Consider the following 24,989-nt stretch of genomic DNA (forward strand, 5'->3'; position numbering starts at 1 on the left):
TAGTGGATGCTGTGTATGCGGGAAGATCTGTTACATCTCTTAAAGTAGCATGGACTAGAATAAACTCTTGTTTACTACTATGTTTTTTAGTTTCAGTCTACTCTTTATTTTAACATTTATTTTATTTAACATTTATTTTAACATTAACAGTCTACTCTTTATTTTAACATCCTTTAGGACAGCAATCTGGTGCTTAGGCAAAATGAATTCTCTGTTCTCTTGATGTTGTCATTTAACCTCTGTGCTCAGCAGCCAGAAGTTTCCGGAAATGGTGATTTTGGTTTGGTTGGTTTTTTTGGTTTTTTTTTTTTTTTTTTTTGCAAAGGCTATTAAAAAGCTCCATCTTTTTCTCCCTCTGATGATGTAGATTTCTATGTATGTAATACAGCCTGGGCATTACTGCACTAGCAAAGGGCCAGATATTTTAACATTGCTCTTTCAATAACTTATATTGATTTGAAGAGCTGGATGAAAAGAAAATATTAGTGATTAGTCACTTAGGTGCTGGTAAGTCATTAGTAATTAGAAAGATACTTGTGGTGTTTTGCACTTGAGCAGAATGGTAGTAGAATAATATTGAGGAAACTAAAAGGTGCCCAAGAACTTGGTCGGGAACTGAAAGCAAACCTTTGCTTATCTCTCCTTGCCTTGTGGCAACCAGGGCAAGTAAGAGTGGGGTTACTTGTAGGATTGATAGAGAGAGGAGCTGGGTCATTGCTTCATCTATTTCATTCGCAAGTGAAACATAAACTGCCACGCTTAATGTCATATAAGTTTTATGGAGGTGACAGCTCCTGAATCAAGATGGAGGGAAAAAAAAAAAACTTTCTGTATAATTTTGGTATTTTTATCTTATTTCATCCCAACACCTTCCCTATCTCTTCTGTATCCACCATTCTGTGGGAGGAAACACTCAAATTTCTGCTTTTATATTGGACTAATAAAGTCACCTTTGACTGATATAAATGACTGTAGCTCCACCGTCTAGAGCAGAGCTACATTAAAACTGCATGAAGATCTGATCTCTCACACACTTATGTCTGATGGAAGCAGTACTGTAACTGAAGCTCAAAGTAAGTTTTGCAGCTTTTAAGAGTAAAAAATTCCCACATATTTTTCTTTAAATTATTCCAGCCCTACAAAAAAAATGAAAATTCGTATAAGTTCACAAAGCCACGGCATCACACAGACACTAAAATAGGTTAACCATGAAAGTAATGTATTTTTTTAAATACTGTTGAGAGTGCCGTTTATTCCCTGTATCTTATTAGTACCCTCTTTCTGCCTCAAATATGCAAAGTTACAGAAAAGTGGATGCCTGATTTTATTAGTCAGATGCTAGTTTGCCAACACCAATTCCAGCTCTGGCTTATAGCAGAATATTGCGCTGTCAGAAGATGAGCTCAACAGTACACGCAGAGGTGTCCTCTCCACAAAAAGGGCCTGTGGCAATAATGGCAACGGCTGCCAGGAAACACGTCCAGGCAGCAAGTGCTATCCCAAAAGTCATGGCGCATCTCCTTTGGGGAGCAAAAGGCATCGGGGAGACTACTTTAATCGTGTAGCATTAGAAATACCTTGTCTGCTGCTACTAGTACCCATGTTCCTGGAAACTCTGGGAAGCGTGTGTGATTCAGAACGAACACCACCATCTGTTGAAACGGGGTTGTATAGAAATCATCCGCTGTCACAGGGCTATATACTCCAGCATGAGGACAAGAAACCTGTGGTGTTAGCTGAAGTAAGACGGCAAAGGTTGGCTAGATTGGTGCTAGTCTATTTCAGATAAGAACTGGTAATACCAGGGAGCCATTCACCATTAGTGAAGAGACCCTTTTGTCATTTACTTGTGAACTTACTCTAAAACCCCCTCAACACTTCCATTTTTAACAGCTGTATACTATCTCAATTGCATTTCAGGTTCATGAAGAGGAGTAAGTACAGTTCAAGCTGACAGATATGAGAAGATGCTTGATGTAATCAGGCACAACTGAAAGCAGATGTAGAAAAAAATAAGCACTTATAGAAATAAACATCAAGTGAAAATCCAAAGAGACCGTATAGTGTATTTCATTCATTTCTTTGTGTTTCTCTTTTGCCAAGCCCCAGGGATCAATAAAAGATTACATCTTGCCAACAGCCCACTTCATTATGTTGGAACAAATCCTAATTGTCAGATCTCTGACAAAATCAAAACCAAGGGCAAATCCAGTCACGCTTCACAGCCTCATGTATTGCATGTGCAGATTGTTAAAGCAGCACAGATTAAACCTGCGCAGGGGGGCAGCCCCTAAAGCTGAGATAACCCAGCTTCCATCTGTCCTGCCAGTCGGAGTCTGTATGAGTTTTGTAGGAGAGCAGAAAGTAAACTTTTTCACATGAAGAGTCAGTTTAGAAGCTTCCACTGCTACGAGCCAAAGGACTTTTGTTCGCCAGCTGCAGGAGAGACACAGAGGAGATGCTGTGGAGAGACATGTCCCATCAGCACTGCCTGTGGCCCAGAAATAGGGTGTTCTCTTGGATCTTTTCCACTTTTAAACAGGGAAGTTGTCTTTGCTTGAAATTAAAATACCACATGAACTGCAAAATAGTAAGCCCTCTCTTTCCCTCATACTGAAAAAAAAAATTCCCTCAAAACTTAATCTTCTGTGGAAACGTTTTCATTGTCCCTTTAGGATACCCAAGTTCCAATTTTTCACGCCGACTCCTCACATACGAGTCTCAGTTGGCTTTTTTTTTTTTTTTCTGTCAGTTCTGCTGCTTGTTGCTGTTGCTCAGACAACCACGTTCCCAGGTGGCTCTTAGTGTAACTCAACAGGGAAGGTGAAGGAAGGCTTTGTTCTTTTCAGCAGCAATCTCAGTAGCGTCCGTGTGTGCAGGGGGGGATTTTCTTCCGGTATGTCAAGGTGCTCATATGATTCCTCTTCTTCGGTATTTCTAGTCAAAACAGAAATGTTTGTAAGAACTACTGATGTGTAAAATTAATCCTCTAGTGGGAAGAGAACAAGGCACCCTCACTATAGATACAAGTCAGTATTTTCCATTTTAACATTAGCTGAGCAAAATAAACATCCACGTAACAGTGCAGAAACATTCCTGTTTCTTCCATCTAGTCCTCCATCAATGTAACTGGAGCTGAGTTAACCTGTAAACTGTTCCACTTTGTGTGATTAGGATATGTTAAAGGTCTCAACAGTTCCCAATATAAATGAATCTTGCTTAAATTCTTACACTATCATCTCTAAAGCATGTTAGCGTTAAAATTGACTAATAAGAAGCATGCAAGTGACTCTCTAAGTGAGAGAAAAATGAAAAAAGACTGAGACTCAATCATTTTGGAGTTGTCTTTCTGGTATGTTCTTGTTGAACCTCATGGTAACCATTGCAAAACGTCTCCTGAAGCTTACCAAATTCAGGCTGTGACAAAATCTTAAGGCCCAGGGGGTCTGAAGGTACGTCTCTCCATGGATAGGGCTGTACAGTCAGGCACAGAAACATGAAACCCTAAGGACTAAGAGCTAAAGCTCATTTTTTAAGGATACCCACCACAAATGCAGAGGAAGGAGACAGAATACTATAAGACAGAGCCAGCCTATTACAAATGCACAAGAATAAAATGCATCTACTTGAAGATGCTGTACCCTAGTAGACAGGAGAGATGTATAGAGAGATGAGATCGGGGACCATATGGTTATAACAGTCTCCTAAACAAAGCAAGTAGTATAATTTTTCACACTGAAGTGTTTGGTGAGCTTTGATGTTGGATATAATTGAAATAGCAATTTGAGCCTTAATGAAGACTAGGTATGTGCATTCTTTGAGGGACTCCACGGTTTGGTTTGGGGTTTTTTTGGTCTTAAACACAAGTGAGAGAAAATAAACCAGTTTGATTGTTTTTAAAGCAAGTTATCAGAAAGTATTTGTGAAGGGTAACCAACTTTTTCATCTTTTTATAGAGCACAGGAGAGCATCTGGTCAAGGGAAGGTCATGTTAATATTGTTACAACCAAAATACTATTGCACAGATGTACCAAAGAGGGCCTTCTGGACATAGTAAGAATGAGCACAATTTATTTATGCTGAGACTTATCATCCTACATATTGTCAGTCTTTTTTTGTATGCTTGAACCCATGAAAATCAAATTTCTGTTTTGGTCAAACATTCAAGGTCTGGATTTAAGCTTAATAATACCTTTAAAAATAAATCCCCTAACAATTGTACATACCTTGATCCCGAAGACGGAACAGACTCCTAGCAGCACCAGTATAGTCACTCCTGCCACAATTGCCCAGGTGTTACCTGAACTTTCTTTAAAAATACAAATTCCAAAAAGTTTAACAGAAGTACTTTGTACCGCAAATTAATGTTCGCTATTGTTCACTAAGTATATCAAAGCTATGATTTTGCTCTTATTAATAACCTAAAAGTTATGATTTAGGGAGAATGTCTCCGTTTCTTTTTAATGTTACTAATACAACAATGTTCAAGTTACTTGACCCATACTATAAGACTTTAAAGTGATACTTTAATGACTTAAGTGTGAATAGCTGAAAGCAGCTTATTTTACTTAATTATACTGATACAAAATTCCACGTGTGCTCATGTAATGCGATTTGACGACTTCTTAATACCAGTCCCACTTACAAACAATCAGCTGCCCAGTACGGCAGGTGCTGCCTCCAGGCACAGTGCTCAGCACCATTAACGGTACTGCTGATTTCCAGTAGAACAACTCAGTAAGCGTTATCCAGCCGGGACCACAGATTTCATTATTTCCGTGGTGAAATCTTTCCAACTTTCATCTAAAACATTTCCCAACTTGGTGATGCAACCATGCAATCCAGCTGGGCACAAGAGGCAGCAGATCCTCAAGTGGGTGGTAACAACGGATTCCACGGGAGATAAGAGCCCGTCTAGCAGAGGTTGGTCCTGCACGGCACCAAGTGTCTCGTTACGCCAGCCAATTTCAACAACGTGAGAACACTCAGACCTGGAGGACTCATTCCTTTCAGTACAGTTCTTCTGCTTCAGGCTTCCTTTCCACTGTTGCGTCTTGTCCAAAGAATTTGAAAAATTCCACGCTCCTCTGGAAACTCCCTACAGCTGTCTAGCAAACAGTTCAAAAATGAGAACTGCCAAAACAGAGCATTTAATCTAGTCATCGTCTTTAGCTTGGCTCTGTCCCCACGTGCAGACCTGTATTTACATCTCATCAGTTCCTTTGGTAGAGCAGCTTTAAGCTGCGACCTTTCTTTACACAGGAGAAGGCCTTCAAAATGATTGCAAATTCACCTCACCTTTCCCCTTCAAAGTCTCCTTTCCAGGGGCACTTGGAAATCTTTCTGACGGTTGAGCAGCTGCTGTGCTATGACCACGATCCAACGTACTGACCTAGCTCGTTCCCTTACGCCCTGCTGTCTCTATCTGCTTTCAGCCTGTGCTGCCACGAAGATGCTAACCTCTCTGGTAAGTGTCTTCTCCGTTCTGTGTAATGTCTTTCTGGTCCACGAGTAGGAAAATTCTGTGAGCGGCACAGTAATTTAGCCACTAAAGAGGGGACGTGTATCACCTACGGGTATTGTAAGATCCACCTGCAGAGAGCAGCTAGAGCAAGGTGCTTGTAGAGGATGACCCAGATCATATTTGGACTGAACAGGGCGCGTGTCAGTCTCCAGTAAACGTACAGGGAGACTGATGGACTTTTGCGCACAAGTTAGGAGCATTAGTTAAGCGAGTAACTCCTTGGGGATTTTCAGTGCTCTCCGCTTCAGAGGCACAATATTAGACTTACAGGATAAGGAAGATCATATGCTGGAATTTGAGCTGCAAGGAAATGCGGTTGTCCGACTTAACCATTTTCTTTAATCTAACTCCCCTCCTACAGACTGCATATAGCCGCCGCCATTTAAAACACACCCTACGTGAAGCTTTCAGACTGAAACTAAGCTATCATAGGGGAGGGGGGAGAAAGGAAGACAAAAATATGCAGTTGTTATCACTTATTCTAGCCCCTTTTCTGCTATGTTGCCTCTATTTTTCATGTCCTACTGGCTTGTTTGAAGTTCTCTTCTTAAAAAAAAAAAAAACTACAAATGAGGTGCCCTATATTCGTTCTCAGTCTTTTAGGCGATTGAATTTAATTGTGTAAAATGCCTATGTGCTACTGTTTGTTTGAATGGTTTTTTTTATTTTTTTCTCCTCCCTTTGGACTGAGATTTGAGGAGGCTGCATCCCAAACAGCATACTATGGTTGAACAAATCTCTAATTTTAGAAAGCTGGAGTAAATTTTTGTAACCTTTGGTAAGAGTTTCCAATAGACAGAAAAGTTAACCTGTAAGTCTTCCTGAAACTGGAGACAATGAAATAACTGTAACTAAGACTTCACAGCTGGCAATTTACTACAGTTCATAAAAACGCAGGCAGGCATGCATACAAACATACATATCCCCAGGTCTAAAAAGGCCTGCTGTGTGGAATTAAAGCTTTGAAAAGAACAACTGTGCACCCTCCTCAACAAGGTTTCTTCTGCAGGCACATTTACACCACATCTCTGGGCTTCCCTTCCTCTCCTTGCTACCTTTAAAGACCGTGTCTGCTATCAGCGGAGCATTTAGGACATGATTCTGAGAGTTTCCCTGCGCCCTCACCTCTGAGGGCAGCCACCAATTTTGAGATCTTTGCCACAGCAAGCTGCTAATTGAAGAAAAGAATCTTCAAGTCTTTAAATAAATACATCTTAGGTAACCTTTTTTCCCTGGGACAATAATAACAGAATCTCTCTTCTACCCACCTGTATTTATTACACAAGCTGATTTTTCTCAATATTTTCTGGATTTCTGATCGACCCTTTGGCTCCGCATTCCCCTCACCGGTCCCCATCCTCCGAAATGGAAAGAGCAGCAACTTACCAACTCGCAAAGTTCTCACAGTAAGTTTTGTGTAGTGAGGTGTCGAAATATTACACAGATATTCTCCACTGTCATTTGCAGTCAGATCATGCAACATCAGTGAAAAGTCACTTTGGTTAATCTGGGCTCGAGGCTGGTAAGAGTGAGATGTACCGTTGAAGGAGGCTAGGACCGAGATCACAGCATTTCTGTTTAATGTCCAGACAACACTGAAACCTTCGGTGTTTGCAGTGTTATTGCTGTATTCGCAAGGAATTGCAGTGCTATTTCCTTCCACATTGGACAGTTGGTCTGAAACAGATCATTGACAAACCCTCTGCAATTTTTTTCTGGAAAATACTGTGAAGGTTATTTAGACATTTTCTGATTTTTTTTTCTGAAGTCTGATGCTACTGTGGACAAATATAAAACCATATTTCACTATTTTGATGTCATATTCAAGCATCACAGTATGCTTCTAGAAGCATCTGAAGATTTTAAAAGCAAACCTATCTTACATTAAAAAATAATATTATCTAATTGGTATTAGCTATACTTATGAAAATTATTGTGTTTTCATTTCCCTATTTCTCCTCTAACTGGGGGGCTCATTAATAAAAGTGATTCAGCCTAGTCTAAGTTACTGTGTAAAGTAGCATGAAATTCCACATGATTGGAGCAGAGAGAAAATGCAACTAATCAGATGCCTGCACGTTTAAAGCAAAAGGGTAAAACTGTTACAACATCATTTAATTAAAAGAATAAAAAGATTGTATTTAGTTAGAAAGAACTTTCAGCTATGGTGGACCTAAGTACTTTCCCTGTCTGTGTGGAACGCTTACAATTAATGAATAGCTTCAAAAAAAAGGAAGGGGAAGGAAAGAGCAGGTAAGTGGAACTAATAGCTAATGTATAAAATACTAATATAAGAAAAATTAATATCATAGCACAACTATCAATTTGACAGCAGGGATTTGCCGCAAAGGAAGGAAAACCAGAGGAGGCTGTGGTGGCGGGCAGTCTGCTGGAGAGGAAACTAATATGTTATTTTGACGTGGTATAACCACGCTGGGCTTCTGTTTGCGGGGCTGAATGAACAGAGGTGTGGGGCTGAAAACCATCAGGACAAAACAAAATAAAACTGTACCCCACGCTGCTATTCTGTAAGGAAAAGGAAAGCAGTCTATTTTCAAAACGTTCCAGTGAGAGGATAGACAGATGCAAACAAAAGCGTACTGAAATGTACTTTTTTCTCTTGTGGATCGGAAGGATAGATTAACAAAATAGACGCTTAGAGTGCATTTGTAACCGACTATGATGCCATACTTGAAACCTTCCATATTGTAAGCTATTGTATGCAAATTAGAAACTGCACTCTTGTTCTGAGGCATAGGCAGCGGATTCAGAACTGAGAGCATCTGGGTAAACTTTAGGGGCAAATCAGGGCGATGGAAGCAGCCATGCACATCTCACAGGGGAACTGCTCTTGCATTGCTCTTGAAATGCAAAGTGGAAACTAAGAAACAGAAGAGATGGAAAAGTACCAGTTATTTACTTGAACTGAATCTCCAGTGAAATTCGGGAGGAGGACAAAAGCGAGAGTTGAAATTTCACAGCCCTGTTTTTCCTTAACTAACAAAATGAGCTGCTGTTTGCTCAAATGCAAGCTTGCTGCTCTCCACTCCCACGCACCCCCAGCCTCAACCTGGGCACCTGAGAATGCACTTGCAGAGAAGCACGATGAAAGCATCAAACGGTACTGAAAAAACTCTCGCAGAAGGTGGGGAACGGACTGAGTAAGGAGCATATGCATCTACAGCAGCAGGCAAACTTTCCCCTCCCTCATATAACCCACAGGTTCACTAAGGTTTCCATGTATTTTGGCTGAGTTCATTTTTTTCTTGATAGAGTGTAAAGTTAGATTATTATGCACGTCTTGAAACATGAAATTGATATGGAAAAAATGTTCAGAGTAAAGCTACCTTACAGAAGCGTGAGCTACCTCCTCTTATGCCTACTTCTTGGACAGATGCTGCCTTATAACAGACGAGTTTCAGAGAGGAAGGCGCATCCTTTTGCACCATCCTATACCCATGTTGCCCCACTGCAGAAATACTGTATTTAATTTGGCTCTGAAACCAGCTGTGACATTCAGTAACGCTGCAGGAAGAGACTTCCATTCATTCCTACCTTGCATCTTCCATTCAGCAGCCCACTCTTCATAAGGGAGATGAATATGGCAGGAGTAAGGATCAGCTGTGTTTGTAATGTGCTGGTCACTTCTCAGAGAATAGAGAACTCCATCCCTGGTTTCATGCCGACCTGTTTCTGGGATGGATGTGTTGCCTTGTACCCAAGATATACGTGGTGCTGGGTAAGTGAGAAAGGCATAGCACTTCAGCATCCTTTCTGTGTCTGTCTTTTGGTATTCCAGTGCATAATAAGAGGAAACTGTAGGTTAAAAAAAAAAAAAAAAATCAATCCTACTACTTTCAAAATCCTTTTTAACTTGAAGTGATTGGTCTTTTGAAACAACATTGGGGAGAATAAACATAGCTGAGAAGAAAATTTAACCTGTTTGATTTCAGAAGAAAGCACAGCATTACTTACTGTCAGTGCCAGGGTCTGTACCGTTCCGAGGAGCCACACAATGTTTTAAAACTCAAGTACACTACCTAGTTACCCTTTAGAAATCACAGTGCAGTAGGTTATGAGAACAAGTGCTGCAGTGAAATTTGTCAACTCATTACAACATTTCACCAGAGAAAATGAATTGCCTGATAATACCATCAGGCCCAAAAGGCGCTCTGTTGGGTCAGAGGATTTTGATTCCATGTAAGAAATAACACGAGAAAATCTGTTGGTGTAATCCCATTTCCATTGGTGTGATCCAGGCATTTTTGATGTCTTACTGACCTCTTACACGCAGCGTGACTTCCACTTCTGTTTTAGTTAGCTGTGTTCCCACATAGCAATTATAAGAGCCCTCATCAGTCACGGTCAAGTTACTCAGTTTCAAGGAGGCATTTCCACTAGGAATGTTCTCATGGAAAAGGTGTGTTCTGTGTCTGTAATCTGGGTCTTGTCTTTCCAGCTGATCGCTCTGGTAGTAGTAGCTGTGCACATTTTTGTCCCCTTTCTTCCAGTAAATTACTTCATCATTCCCAGGTGGGAAATGACAAGGGAGGATGCAATCCTTGGAAAACAGCCCCGTCACTGTTTCCTGCTTTGTACAACCTAAAGCCCATAAGTATAAATGAATAAGTTAAATCTAGTCTACAAGCATATTTCTGCCCCGCCCTATCCCTGACAAAACAATGCTCCGGCAAGGCAGCACATCCCTACCGAGCGTGCCAGCAGCTCTTTCACAGCTATTCTGTAGCGTGAGTCTCTGGGACAGCAACGGTCTTCATTCCTTTAATCAATATTATAATGCAGAGCTCTGGTCTTTGAACTTATAATCAGTTTAAGTAGATATCCTGAGTAAGCACCTATGTATTCAAATCAGCACACTGCCATCTTAGCACCTGGGCTTTGAATGTGTTTCCAAAACCACCGCCTTCAACCTCAAAACCTTTTGAGCTGCAGCTTGCTACTCGCTCAAACGTCCATAGTGCTGCCATGTTGCAATGACCTGGGTTACCAATAACCTCACGTAGTGCCAAGCCGTTGTACCACCACAGAAAACAAGGACCCGATGGTACAACCATCCAGGAAGGACAGAACTTCTTGAAACAGCTTCACCACCACAGATAGCGTCAGGGAGCTCTGTCCCAGCCCCCGGAGGTAATTAAGGTGTGGATTCCTCAAAACTAATTCACACAAGTGGTAGCATCTGATTGCTGTTAACATTTAATTTAGGCCTCGCTGGCATAAAAGAACAATTTAAAATTAATCTTTTTAAAAACCAACTGCATTAACTTAGCATTGTCGTATGGACGTTCTTGGCAAGGTCAGACAACCTGTTAGGCTGGTAGCGAGTGTCCCACTGCAGCTGTCTTCTTGGAAATTTTGATGCCCTCTGCAGCTCAGCCGGCAGGGCAATCCGGATGGCTTTTCCTCAGCCACCTCACTGCAAAGTCAACCAACGTGCTTCAAACCATTTTCAGTACGAACTGACAACTAGTGCCTGCCGAGCAGTCGCACGACACGCTCCACCAGCCGAGCCATGGGGCAGAAACGTGGGCAGGTAACAGTTAGGGTGCTCCATGTGCTCGATGGCCATGGCCATCTGTCCAGCCATCTTCCAAACAGTCATCTTTTGCTTTGGCAGTATTTTACATTACCCCAAATCAATTCTTTACCATTAATAAAGTGTTTTAATTAATTAATTCCCCCTATTAAAAATGAGTAAAAATTGTCAACTTTATTATTTTTCATAAACGATAGAGCTAAAACCTACCCCAAAGTGTGGCACCTATGTGAAATAAATAGATGAGAAGAGATGGTATTTTGTGTCCCTTCATGTCTTCTTTGGCTCACAGTAGACTCACGTCAAACTGACAACATAAAAGGACGGGAGAAAACCTGTTTAAATGCAGGTAAAAGACGTACCCTAATTATATCATTTCCTTTGTACAGCTTATTAAGGACTGTAGGCCTTTGTATCGTGTTTGTTGCTTGCAACAGTCTTGGCCCAGATTTTTGGCCTTAAGGTCGTTATATACTACCATACATTTAATAATGGTTGAGGCCCTCTCATTGCCATGTAATCCTTTGCAGATTGATACTTTCTGTTTATTTTTAATAAATAGGAAGTGTTTACCCTGAGTGTTCTTACAAGGCTAGGCAACATTAATCTTATTCATTCATGAATAAGGACGCTGAGGAAAAACTGTCAAGTAAAATTTCCAAAAAGATATAAGACGTCCCTTGTCAAGCCAGATTTTTTCTGCTTCCTAAAATGTATTTCTGATTACTGCAACATTTGACTTTCTGAGGTGGGAAATTTGCCTGCATTTGCAAATATTGCAAATATAAAGAACTTTTCACACTTTACTCTCCACCAGATCAAAAGGGCACCAGCTGAACTTCCAAAAACGTGTCTATGGATGTCTAGGGTAGGAATGCAAAGGAGAAGGAGGTTCTCCCATCACATCTTCTGGTTTGTCAGTTAAATAACAATGAACTGGAAGCTCTTGTGCACAACGAAAAAAAGAATAACCTTACTGTAACTGACAGACCGTATTCTTCCTCCACCCAGGCACACTGTTCTAAAATATAGTGTACTGCAGTGGAGAAATTACCTCATGAATCAAATAGCTTGGAAAGAGTCTAAAGAGCTTCCCCTAGTCCCTCTCCTCTCCGCAAGGGACAGCTATGGGTACCATTCCTGACTTACCCAGGGCACAGGTTTAGCCATGCTTGCTAGCCACTTCTTTTAATACTAATGAATATTTTGACTGGTGTGTGTCACTGTATTTCTGGTGGATGTGAATCCTGCGTCCCAAGGATTTTTGTATGTTATTTCCTTTGTAAAGCTAGTGTGATTATTTTATGTATTCTCACTTTTCTATTAGGGAAAAAACCCAACAGAGGGACACCAAAATATTAACCTTGAGACAGATACGATGCAAGAGTAAAAGAAACACATGATACATATTTTTGTTCCGTGTTAGCAGCAATTGCCAGTGTCTGCCGCCTTTTCCTCCTTGCCTTGGCAAGTGGTGGACATCATGTTTTATTGGATTTTTTGCTCATTTGTCCATCACTTCCAACTTGATTAATACAATATATTGTGCTTGATGTTTGAATTTCAGAAACCGCAACCAATGCTAAATTTCCCTTAGTGAGTGATCTGCCACGTTTAATAGACAGCCTGTGCCGTTTGGCAGTGACGCTCTGAGAGTAACGTGGTTCCAACAGTACCTCTGCGATGCCTTTGGGGGTTGCATCACGGACCGAAGCCTGGACAGCGCAGGCTGCCTCGCATCTTCTAGCTGTACTCCATAACGCCATACTGAAATACAGAACTATAACTGGTTACTTGAAAATTTTCATGTTCAGTGCAAATCTTAGCTTTGGATCTTCCCGCTGTAGTGTGTTGAGAAAAATGTTTGTTGGTCTGTAGAAAAACCTGAGGAGTGCAGGCTCTGGCTGGTCTTTTTAGCATGTCTGGGGTCTTACAGACATAAAGTATATGTCTGCTGATAGTTAAGAGTCACACTGCAAAGCACGGAATAAACATGCTTTTCCTGTTTGTTACAGACCTAAATGGCATGACCAAGAAATCACACCCTAAGGCTTTGTAGTGAAATACCAATATGAAATTATTTATACAGACAGCGTACAACTAGAATTAAGATCACCACAGTCACATCAGCTACCGACGCTCTAGTTTTCGGGAGACTCACTTCATACAGAACCACCACAGGCTCAACTGGGCAGCAGAGCAGCTCAGCCAGGGTTTCTGAGAGCAAGGCAAGGCACTAAAATGCATCTTCCAAGACATATAGCGAAGTCGAGCACTGAACACCTCAGACAGTGGCAGGGGCAACGCTGCACTTGCTTTGGCTTTTGCTTTTTGCTTTTTTTTCATTTGGAAATGAACATCAGATGGCACATGCTTTCTTTTTCTCTTATTAGACCAAATCACATGTCCTACATAATCTTTGAACTTTGCATTCGATCTGAGCCCTGATCCGAGCACTCCCCTAGCATACAGGCATTGGGATCAACCTCTGCTCAGTGAACTTTCCTCTGTGGCCCACTTTGAGAGCAGCCATGCATATTGTAGTATTCTCCTAACCCTGTCAAACAAAAGTTATTTATTCCGTAGTAAAAAGGATTCTGAGTAATTCCTTTTCAAGGTAACTTAGCAGCACGTTTCAAGCACACACACACTTACGATGACTGGAAATGCCTGAAGATTTCAAGTTTTCCCAACAAGCAAACAAGAAAAACAAATGCATAAAGTTCTAAAAAAGCCATGTTAATCACGTACTGCTAAAATCTCGTGCTAGCCACAATGATACTAGCTTTCCAGAATTTCCCCACTGAATCTTCAGGAGGATTTTTCTGTAGTAGAAAAGAGAATTAATTCTCTGCCTCCCCCCAGTGAAACCTTTATGACTTAAATGCTAACTCAATACTTCAGTTGTTGAGAAATACTCCCAAAGGAAGAAGGTTCCCACATTCTAAACATCCAAAATTATCTTAGGAAGTAGACTAAAAATACTGTGTTTTACCTCAATATACACATATCATATTCCCCACCTCCCCCACCCTACGCACTTATAACACCGTAGAGCTGTTATGAGAATGTCAGGGGTTTTTTTACCTCTTCTGATTTCACAAGTAGCCAAGAAATTCAGAGTCGTCTTCTTTCAGGTGTTTCTTGCAGGCAGGGTTTATATATATATATGTATATATATAAAAATAAAACAAATATACAGCTCTCCTGACGCCAAGGAACTTTTCCTCTTCCCTGCTACTTTTACAGCCACACCTACACATACCAGAGTGCAAGTATTTCATTGTCAGCAAGTTCCTTCCTGTTCCACAAATGAAAGCAGTTGTTTCCATAGTGTGAACCATGTTTCTATACAAGTGAAGCTTCCATACCTTTTGCATTCACTTTGCCCTCTTTGGGCTTAAAAAGCTTTTTCTCTTAACCATTTATTTTGCCTGGCTTTGTTGAACAAACTCTTCAATGATAACTCCTGCAAGTTGTGACCGAGTAACAGAAGAAATCAGTTATTGTCAGAAATGTGATTTCTACAGCAGTGGTGATTCCACTTGGGGATTGTGCTTGGGCGTTACGAGAGCATAACCACCACAGCTACAGTAGAGACTGGCAACTCTCTTACTAAGGCAGAGCGTAGGAACGTGATGCAGGGAGCAAGGTAAATGCTGTACGGGCACAGGACAAAAAGAACGTAAGATACAAATTATCACGACGCTCTTCTCAGAAAGCTGGTAATCTGAAACAAGAACAGTAGGTGCCTTGGGCTGTCTGCAGGGTTAGGTAATTATTTTCTAATAATATTTCTCTAGTGCTTCATTTTCTCTGGACAGTTCAAGCCTTGCATGTGCTATTTGGTTTCCAGTAGAAGAAACTGACAGAACGACTCCCGTATTTTAGGGAGGAGGGCTTACCAAAAAAACAAAATAAATGCAGGAAGAAGCGTAAGGAAGCAGTGTCTGTCCTCAAAGATCCCAGCTGGTGGTAGCAGCACGCAGGTGAGGTGTCTCTCCCGCATTCCTGGGAGGACCAGCTTTCCCACCTGCTCTCCTCCCCACTTACCTGATCTCCAGTCAACGCCTCTGCTCTCAACACTTACTTTTCCATACATCCAACTGTAAACTATTGCACCTCAGGCCATGAGCTTTGCTATCAGCAGGCAGAGTTGCTGCCTCGCCTCAGCCTGCATGGCCTAACGTGTTCACAGCTTAGTATTAAATCGGGTAAATGTTTAACCGAGGAACCAACGCAAAAGCCCGGTGCTTACAGACGCAAGCCCAAGGTTGAGCCACCCGTCAGACAGACAAGAGCAGCAAAGCTTTAAGAAATACATCCCCCGCCTGCGGAAGGGTGATCGCGGGCCGGGCCGCGCACCGTCAGGCAGTATGGAAGGAGACACCCCTGCCCGCGCGGGGCTCGGCCCCCGGAGCAAAACAACAACGCCATCTTGCCCCCCACAGCGCGGCCCGCCGTCTCCATGGTTACTGAGCGGAAGGGAGCGGTGATTGGATGTTGATCCGGCATGCCTCGTCGCCATTGGTGGCTCGCTCTGGACAGGCGGGGCTTCTTGGCGCCCTGGACGCGTGTGATTGGGGCAGGAGGTGGGTCTCGAGGCCGAGGCAGGCGGGGATTGGTAGGGCCGGTTGCCACGGTTACGGGCGGCGGCGGCGGGGCTCCAAGATGGCGGAGGAGGCCGCGGGAGGCGGCGGGAGCCGGCGTGGGGAGCGGGACCGGGACCGGGACCGGGAGCGGGACGAGGAGGGGGCGGCGGCGGAGCGGGGCCCGGGCGCGGCCTATCATACGTTCGTGCTGATGGAGGACCTGCTGGACAAGCTGAAGCTGCTGAGCTACGAGGAGGAGGCGCTGAGGCGCCACAACATGCGGCCGCTGTCCAGGTGCCCCTCGCCCGCTCCCCCGGGCGGCCTCGCCCGCAAGGCGTCGGCGTGGCTGTGGGCGGGGGGCCGGCGGGAGGAAGCCCCACGCGTGAGGGTGGGCAGCTGCCGCGGCCGCAGGCAGCGCGGCCAGCCCGGCACCGCTCTCGGGTGACAAGATGCCTGGGTCAAGTGAAAACCCGTCAGCTTCACAGCTTCCCCTGTGGCTTTGCAGCTTTCCAAACGCGAATTCCCTCTATAGGCTGAGATGCGATCAGTAAATAGTCACTTGACCTTCCCTGCCCCCGAGGCATGTAACTTGAGCTTCAGTATTTGCATGCCAGTGTATCTGCAAAAGATAATTGTGCCCTAAATGAATTTCTTGTATTCAGGTCAACTGTTGGGGGGGGAATGTATGTGTAAGGGGGCTTAGAGCCATTGTTTTTAAGTCTGTTTTTTCATATCTGATGCATATTAGTTTCATATGTAACAAATTTTTTTTTTTTTTTTAAATTACGGTGGGAGACAGGAAGCTTGGGAAATGGGACAGATGCGCTCCCAACATCCACCCACCCAATTAACTTTCAAATCCATCCATCAGTTTCAACCAGGTTGCACGGCAGCATATCACACAGTTAAGCTTTCTATACGCGACAGGTTGATAGGGGGAAAAAACATAGTCCAAATTGTTCTCTTGTTGGGAGGGAGGCTCAAGTATGAGCTCAGTGGCTGTAAGCTGGTTTTAGCCAGCTGTTGAACCATCAGTATATTTGGAGCAAGGAAGCAAACCTTTGTCCACCTTAGCGAGCAGCCATGTCTGAAAGGGGAAGAGTTTGGTTCCGAGTATCCAGTGTGCCCACGATTTATATGTGGTCTGATTTTATGGACTGAATTCTCGATAGGACCACATCTTTTAATTTAGTGTGATCCAAAGTAGATGCAGTTTGTGTACCTTGCTCTCTGAAGTGACCCAAAGCACAGTAGGTGAGGATGGGTGGAAGTCTCGCTTCAAAAACATGCTCCTGATCTGAGCTTACACACTGATTTAGGTACACCAGCCTCTTGCCACTCTTCAGGAATGTAGGAAGGGGAAGGGGCTTGGGGAACTTTGGAGCAAAAGGAGCTGGACACATTGCTGCTGTCAGGAAGAATATTTGGGGATGTTAAGAAGAGAACAGGAGGTGACATTACTGTGGTATAATGGCATGGATGAGAACAATATGCAGAAAGAGGACACATCTCTTTAGGCAATGAGGCTTCAGTAAATTTGTTCTCCTCTCCTCAAGGAAATGCCATTCAAGTTTTCATGCGGTCACTTGATGCAAAGTTTATTTATGTATTTTTAAAGAGGCATAATCATATGCCCAAATACAGATAACTTACTTTGTGCTATTTGTCTCAAATCCCTTTAATGGAGAGCAATATGCACTTCTAAAGTATTTTTCAATGTGTGCTAAAGTAGATAAAAGATGAGACAAATCCACCCTGGCTTCCAGTGTCTTGGGTAAAGGTATAAAGCTTTAGCAATGGATCATTTTAATTTTGTTTTTGAGTTAGGCTGTTTGCTGTGTGATGTTGACAGTAGTTATCAATCACTTTTGCTAATCTATTCAGAGGATGTTTTTCAAACTTAAATTTTGTCTTGCACTGTAAATCACTTGCCCTGTGAAAAATGCCTGAGATTTAGCAAAATCTTAGCTCATTCATGGCCTACAAGTTATTGGCAATTGTGGATCTTTGACTTTTGATTCTTTTGAGCTTTTAAGTATTTTATGTTATGCAAGGTACATTTGAATGAATCCATTGCATAGGCTCTTAATTAGTCAGTGGTGGTATTTTATAGAATCATTCAGGTTGGAAAAGACCTTTAAGATCATCAAGTCCAACTGTTAACCTGTCACTGCCAAGTCCACCACTAAACCCTGTCCCTAAGGACCACATCTACCTGTCTTTTAAATACCTCCAGGGATGGGGACTCCACCACTTCCCTGGGCAGCCTGTTCCAGTGCCTGACTGCCCACTCAGTGAAGACATTTTTCCTAATATCCAACCTAAACCTCCCCTGGTGCAACTTGAGGCCGTTTCCTCTTGTCCTATTGCTCGTCACTTGGGAGAAGAGACCGACCCCCACTCGCTACAACCTCCTTTCAGGTAGTTGTAGGGAGCAATAAGGTCTCCCCTCAGCCTCCTCTTCTCCAGGCTAAACAGCCCCAGCTCCCTCAGCTGTCTTCTCATAAGACTTGTGCTCTACACCCTTCACCAGCTTCGTTGGTGATGCTCTTCTCTGGACACGCTCCAGCACCTCGATGACCTTCCTGTAGTGAGGGGCCCAAAACTGAACACAGGATTCGAGGTGCGGCCTCACCAGTGCCGAGTACAGGGGGACGATCACTGCCCTGGTCCTGCTGGCCACACTATTTCTGATACTAGCCAGGATGGCCTTCTTGGCCACCTGGGCACACTACTGGCTCATGTTCAGCTGGCTGTCGACCAGTGCCCCTGGGTCCTTTTCCATCAGGCAGCTCTCCAGCCACTCCTCCCCAAGCCTGTAGCGTTGCATGGGGTTGTTGTGACCCAAGTGCAGGACCTGGCACTTGGCCTTTTTGAACCTCATACAGTTGGCCCCGGCCCATCGATCCAGCCTGTCCAGGTCCCTCTCTAGGGCCTTCCTACCCTCCAGCAGATCAATGCTCCTGCCCAGCTTGGTGTCATCTGCAAACTTACTGAGGGTGCACTCGATCCCCTCGTCCAGATCATTGATAAAGATATTAAACAGAACCGGCCCCAATACTGGGGAACCCCATTTGTGACTGGCCAACAACTGGATTTAACTCCATTCACCACATGGTGAATTATGAAGTGGTGGGATGAATTCTGCATCCCGAAAATTAAATGGGAACAGAATTGAGCTCATCATGATTGAGACTGCTCAGGTAAATAAGAGGAGTAACTTCGGTTTACGTGGGACTGTTAATTTGGTGGTGTTTAACTGAAGCTGTGTAATCCTGCTGGCAGGAGAGAGGAGTACCCAGTTTCCATTTGATTCCTTGGAATTCTAATGTTGATTAATAGCTTACTCAAAGCGGGAAACAGATGAGCTACATGTGGGAAACTTAGTCTACTGTGGTTATGTGTGAAACTAGACATCCTGAATTTAGTTCAGATGGATCACTCATTGAGAAAGTCAGTTAAAGAAACTGCTTTCTAGCCTGTGCTGCCCGGTAATGCTGTAAGAGCTTCAGGAGCTCAAAATATTTACCATTTTTTCCCCTTTTTAAACAGGCACTACTTTGCACTGCCCACTAATCCCGGTGAGCAGTTCTTTATGTTTTGCACACTTGCCGCTTGGCTGATCACTAAAGCGGGACGTCCCTTCGAACAGCCACAAGAATACGATGACCCCAATGCAATAATATCAAATGTACTCTCGGAAGTGCGATCATTTGTAAGTGTTGAACATGCTTTTCTCCCAAAGGTATTTCAAGCACGTGCATCACCTTCAGAAATAACAGTAATAACACACTTTCGCTGCTGTCTGATTATGTTCACAAAGACTAGACAGATTTTCCTATCTATAAGTTTGTACTATGTTAATTAGTTAATTGGAAGTTTATACTGCGTGTACCTACTTGCTAACTTTTTGGCGCTACAAAAATGGTTTTACAATATTATATATGTTTCCAATTAGTTTTGTTCCACAATCTGTAAAATTGATTAGATCAGGCTTACTTCGTATAGTGCCACATATGTTGCTTATTTATAGTAGTATAATTTACAAAGATTTTATCTTGAAAGTTTATACAGTGCTTGTGATCCTGCTGCTGCCAAAGTCAATGGTATAATTCATAGTGAAGGAGATGGTTTAGAATTGTGTTCATGTTTTCTTCATTTTTTTTTTGTTAAGGAGTAAAAGGTTGCATAAACTTCCAGGAACTATTGGGATTTTTTTCAATATTAAAAAAATAAACCAACAAAGTTCAGCAGAGCGTATCAACTTATGGGAAGTATGAACTATGGAAGATTATACTGTGGTACAGCTGTGAATGATGTTAAGAATGCTGTTCTTTAGAGGAGTTACTTGATAAAAAACTAAGATATTTATTCTGTAGGACAGCAATAAACAAAAATAAAATATTTTATAAATAAAATCTGGAACAAACAAGGCAATGTTGAAAAGCTGGTGGTTAAGTCTCAGTACCTGAGTTCCTCCATAGCTGTTCTTGCCTTGCCAGCATGTCACTTGTCTGCTTGACCATCTAGCTCCCTTGCGGCTTCTGACTCTTCTGCTCCCTGTGAGTATCCTCTTACCAGGTGCCTTAAGATTTCTACACTGCATCTGTTCCTTGGGTGGTTCTGTTTTCCCTTCTGTTGCCTGACTGGAGTTGCACAGGGGAAGAATATGAATTAACATTGGTAAAATCTTCATACACAATGGACACTTTAGTTTTAGCATAGTAAATCTTGTTACCTCCCTGAGAGGAAACTCGATTGATGGGTAGTCATTAGTAATTAGTCTCTCTCTCTATTTTAGGGAAGGCCTGTGGATTTTCCTCCCTCGAAATTAAAGGCAGGTTATGGAGAGCAAGCATGCTATGTTCTTGATTGTTTAGCTGAAGAAGCCTTGAAATACACTGGCTTTAGCTGGAAAAGGTATAGTATGCTTTTAAGCATCCTCCCTTATGCATTGTTTTCCAGTAAACAAATGTAAGTTGTAATTGTAAAGACGAAACATAGTAATTACCAAAAATGTTTTACTTGATGTTTCATGAGATGCAAAATTCAACTAGGTTGAAGCAGTGGGACAGATTAATTCCTAATGCAATTCCATACGATTTAGTCTATTACCAGCAAGAATGAATTTGGGCCATTAATAGACTTAGCTAATTAATAAAGATTTGACTGATGACCTCTTTTTGGTCATTTTCCTATCCATAACTGCTTGTTAATCTGACAGTTGAGTTGAAACATATTAATATTCTTTTAAGTCCTATCAATCAATCTTGACCTCTTCAGTTGGAGGTATGCACAGTATGTGATCACATTACAAGTACTTACAGTATATAGAGTAACTTTGAGTATTTAATCTGAAGGAAATCTTAGGAGAAATTAGATGACAGATAATTTCAAGTATATGAAAATTTGTTTAAAAGTGCTCTTTATTTCATTCCTTCTCTCTGATGAGTTTTGAAATGCATATAGCGAAGTAATTTCTACCTTGGAAATATTTTACTGTTACCTCTATTTTGTACACAATTTCCACTGTAGCTGAAAATGAATCTGTGGTGACTTGCACTTAACTTTTAAGAAGTTAGACCAAAAGAGAAAATGGCTCAGAATTTACTCCCCAGATGTCTTTGCAGCATGAATGTACTGTACTGCTTGGCATACTAACTAACCCTCACTTTTAAGACAGTCCAAGATAAACAAAGACTTTTAAGGGTGAGCTTTAATTTTATTTGTTTAAGTGTGTGAGACACTGTCAAGTCGTATTCCACATCATCCATGCTTCTTGTGAAATGTTTTGTTTGCTGAGGAGCAATTCACGGAGGTATTTCCAATGTACTGTGTTTAAAAGCTCTGCTGTTCTTTGAACTAATTTCAGGCCAGCCTATCCAACAGAAGAGCTAGAAGAAGAAGAAGTAACAGAAGATGATGCAGAATTAACACTTAATAAACTGGAAGAGGATGTTGTGGTAGGTTTACCTAACTGGATTTGATTATATCAGTATTGGTCAGCTATGAGGAAATTTTTCTCACTGTTCATTTTGTTTGGCTTTATTTAACAAGTCTTTTATATTGGCGGTTCCATTGCCCTTATTTCCTGCATATTCTTTCCTGCATTGTCAGCTTCTCCGCAGAGTTTTTTGTTTCCTTTCAGATAAGGTTGTTATCTCTTTGGGACAGAGCTTATGTTCTTATGTGCATTTCTAGTTAATGTAAAGTGAAGTGGAATCTAACCATACATTACAATTGCATGGATTCAGAATGGTTTGTTTTCTGCTGATACAAGCTGTTGATGTTAAACAGAACTTCAGTCCCTGTTTACAGAATTGGCTAATATTTGGTTAAAATTTCCCCAGCGCTTAATTAATAGAGTACTCGTCATTGTAACTCAGATTTCACTGCAAATAGGAAACGGTAACTTTGGTACTTAGTTGATCTTAAGATTTGGGAACAGGGTAGATGGAAAAGAACAACTGGAAACCAAGCATTTGTTTAAAAACACCAGCGAAGACCTAAATGAAGGTTACAGAATTGTTTCTGTAGAGGAAGGTCACGGCAGCTCATCGCTATATATTCCACAAATGAAATGGTAATATCCAATCATCCATTCTGACTTCAGAATAAGTCTTTCTGCTTTGAAATATCTTTTACCAACAAGATGGCAATGTTTGAGGATGAACTGTTTCACAGGGACATGGTTTAGTGGTGGACTTGGCAGTGCTACGTTAATGGTTGGACTTGATCTTAAAGGTCTTTTCCAACCTCAACGATTCTATGATTTATTCCTGCTTTTTAACTACAGTAATTACAGTGAAGTTGTCGTGTCTATGAAACAGCCTATGGAATACACCTGTAAGTTCAAATATGCTTTTAGGACTTACTGATGGATGGATGTTGAACAGAAGTTGTTTCTTGCTGATTGACTTTCTCAGAAGATTATTTTTATGAGAGCTGGGGTCTCACTGTTATCTGGTAGCATAATGTTATCACAAGCCATTGTCATTTTCACAGGCCTCTGTCAGTCTCCTCGAAGTGAGTCTTTTTACTGCTGACTTAAAAAAGATTTTTCTGGAGAGGGAAGTTAGTGGAAGACAAAGTGAAAATTACAAAAAGAAACTAGTTTCACATCCAATTTTTCCAAAAGCTGATGATTCTGTGCAAAACAAATGTAGATCAAAACCAAAATATTGACAGCTGTGAGTCTGGAAGTGTTCATTTGCTGGGTCAGTAAATTACTTGAGGAGAAGAGAGTTTTCTGAAGTGTTAAGGGCTAGCAATACTGGATAGAAAATGCCACAACTGTCCCATTTTTGTGTTCACATTTTTCAAGTGCTTGAAAAAATTTAAAGTCATAAAAGTTGGAAATAGAGTGCCAGTAATGTTATCATATGGTTCTGATCATAGTCCCAATTTATATGCCACAATAGTCCACTAGAACATAGCAGTTGAAAAGTTTGCTTCTCTTCTTTCTCTTCTCACAGTTTTCCTAAGTATTGTGTTATTTTTTCTGATTTTTATTAGACAAGAAAAATTCCAAACTTCTATTCTTAAATTTCATACAATATGCAAACATTGTGATGTGGCTGGCTGGTTGCATTTTTACCAGCTTTGAAGTCTCCACAGAAAAAGTCTTGAATAATTCTGAGAACAATAAGAGACATCCTGTACTGCATGTTTGACCAGCCTCAGAAATGTAAGCTGTTGGCTAAAAGGTTTAAATATGAAAATAGTCAGCTGTCTGCTCTTTTCTGTCTCGTTAAGGTCTAAGCTGTTAAATTGGGAAATGGGGAGGAAACAGTTAGCTAAAGCACAGTTGAAACCCTTCACAGACCCTCTGGATTTGCTCTCAGGTAGTATCTGAGGCCATGATTTTCACAACTAACATGTTTTATTAGCTCTTCTGAGTTCGTTTGTTAATAAAACCATTGAGCTAGGTTTATACCAAGCAGATAAGCATATTTTTAGAGCCCCTAATGGTTCTACAGGGATTAATTATATGCTGATGTAATTTTTTTTCCCCAGTCCATTGTTGCTGCCAATACATTGATATGTCCACGATGTATTAACTATATCCATAATTTAATTTAGCAGTATTTCCAGTAGTTAAATGCTAATGATGAGGTTCATTGATTGTGCTTCTGGTTTTGATTCTTCTGAATAAAATTGATGAGGCTGACAGAGACAAGCCTAGTTCTGTAAATCTTGGGGAATTAGGTGAACAGCAGCCAGCAAGGCTGGCTGTATAAGGAAATCTACACAGTTTGGTTCCTCAGTTCTGATAACTAGTCGTCGTCTTGTCATGGTAGTGTTGTAATATGTTCTTCCAAGTGCTGTACTAATACATGTTGTCCGTTTAGCAAAAGATGGTCCCAATCTAGTCACCATTAATTTCTTGCAAGTATTCAGGGGGCTAGGGGCCAAACAGAAGAAAATAAAGTGGTCCCTGTTAGTTAAAAACTAGGTAAGGTACAGGAATAAGCTCCCATGTTTTCACTGAGTCTTGAAGCCTTCTACACTAAGACCTGTGTTATTGCAGCATTCATGATTTGTCTAGAAAGGAGGTGAATGATGAAATTTGACTTTGGTGGAAAAGATGGCTAACAGAAGAGCTACAGAAGGACAAGGTGTATAAGGGTGAAGTGTATGGGTGATAAAATGGCAGGTGAAATTCAGTACAGATAAATGGAGGGTAACGCATGGCAAAAGCATCTTTGCCTTATGCGGTGATGGGTTCTGAGCTGATCATGATCACTGAGGAATGCAATTTCGAGACTATGATAGATAATGCTATAAAACCATCAGCCCAGTGCGTAGTGTCATGGGCAAGAAAACAAATCAATTGCCTCAATTTGTATTGTATCATTCTGCACACTTTTAAAATGTGGCATCATTCTGTAGCTCCAAATCTGTAGTGCAAACAGCTTGAAAACTGTGTTCAGGTCCGGTTGTGGTTTGTTTTTTGGTTTGGTTTGGTTTTATTTTTAATGCAAAGCTTTAGGAAACACGTAAGAAGTTACAGTTACCATACAACTATTGATAATGGCCCATTTGATGTGAGAGGGCTTAGGTTTGGGGTTTTTTTTAGTTAGTTGGTTTAGTTTTTAAATACCATGGCACCCTGAGGGAAATGTGGGGTAGCTTTCATCTTTCACCTTGCCCCAGATATTGTGTCTCCTCATAAGATTTTCAGTAAATACAAGCTCCATTATCATAAACTCTCTGTGTCAGAAATTTGGAATTTAATACTCCTTGTCCTGTGCTCCTGCAAAATAAAATTATGGAGAAAGATTGTGCAGTACTTACTGAAGTCTTACTTTGCAAC

At 41.5% G+C, this 24,989-nt stretch overlaps 3 protein-coding genes across 10 annotated transcripts in view; 2 read left to right on the plus strand and 1 right to left on the minus strand.

The window, feature by feature from the left end:
- The window catches only part of MYH15 (myosin heavy chain 15), a gene marked incomplete at both ends in the record, with an annotated part of 45,862 nt that extends 43,924 nt beyond the window's left edge, over window positions 1-1,938 (plus strand). For both annotated transcript variants that reach the window (XM_082304112.1, XM_082304113.1), the window contains one exon: window positions 1,921-1,938. In XM_082304112.1, the coding sequence (XP_082160238.1) occupies window positions 1,921-1,938 (18 nt within the window). The remainder of the gene's footprint in view (window positions 1-1,920) is intronic.
- On the minus strand, window positions 175-15,526 carry HHLA2 (HHLA2 member of B7 family). 4 transcript variants are annotated; one of them, XM_082304115.1, is made up of 8 exons: window positions 14,169-15,526; window positions 12,758-12,848; window positions 11,292-11,388; window positions 9,806-10,126; window positions 9,080-9,340; window positions 6,911-7,201; window positions 4,227-4,309; window positions 178-2,937 (listed from the first exon to the last, which is right to left on the minus strand). In XM_082304115.1, the coding sequence occupies exons 3-8, from the start codon at window positions 11,353-11,355 to the stop codon at window positions 2,911-2,913; spliced, it is 1,047 nt and encodes a 348-aa protein (XP_082160241.1). In that variant the 5' UTR covers window positions 11,356-11,388; window positions 12,758-12,848; window positions 14,169-15,526; the 3' UTR covers window positions 178-2,910. The 4 variants fall into 4 exon arrangements, 1 of the variants encoding a protein (XP_082160241.1); XR_014227426.1 differs by having other exon boundaries at window positions 2,926-2,937; window positions 6,793-7,201; XR_014227424.1 differs by having other exon boundaries at window positions 175-2,937; window positions 4,227-7,201.
- Window positions 15,527-15,746: 220 nt separating this feature from the next.
- The window catches only part of IFT57 (intraflagellar transport 57), a 29,606-nt gene continuing 20,363 nt past the window's right edge, over window positions 15,747-24,989 (plus strand). For 3 of the 4 annotated variants that reach the window (XR_014227456.1, XM_082304455.1, XM_082304456.1), the window contains exons 1-4: window positions 15,747-15,967; window positions 19,226-19,388; window positions 20,475-20,593; window positions 21,546-21,636. Coding sequence is in view for 3 of the 4 variants with exons in the window: in XM_082304455.1 (XP_082160581.1) it covers window positions 15,753-15,967; window positions 19,226-19,388; window positions 20,475-20,593; window positions 21,546-21,636 (588 nt within the window). In the remaining variant the exon portion in view is untranslated. Of the gene's footprint in view, window positions 18,877-19,225; window positions 19,389-20,474; window positions 20,594-21,545; window positions 21,637-24,989 lie in introns of all 4 variants that reach the window. The other variant, XM_082304457.1, reaches the window with a different exon arrangement.

This window comes from Platalea leucorodia (assembly GCF_965183815.1).
Source record: "Platalea leucorodia genome assembly, chromosome: 2".
Classification (NCBI taxonomy): Eukaryota; Metazoa; Chordata; class Aves; order Pelecaniformes; family Threskiornithidae; genus Platalea; species Platalea leucorodia.

Bases quoted from the DNA above. Each gene is read 5' to 3' on its own strand.
- HHLA2 (XM_082304115.1), bottom strand. From the start codon at position 11,355: ATGAAGGGACACAAAATACCATCTCTTCTCATCTATTTATTTCACATA. The intron at 10,127-11,291 runs GTAGGTTTTAGC...TATGGGCTTTAG, and splicing joins CATAGGTGCCACACTTTGGG to GTTGTACAAAGCAGGAAACA. The intron at 9,341-9,805 runs GTCAGTAAGACA...TTTAACCTACAG, and splicing joins AGTCACGCTGCGTGTAAGAG to TTTCCTCTTATTATGCACTG.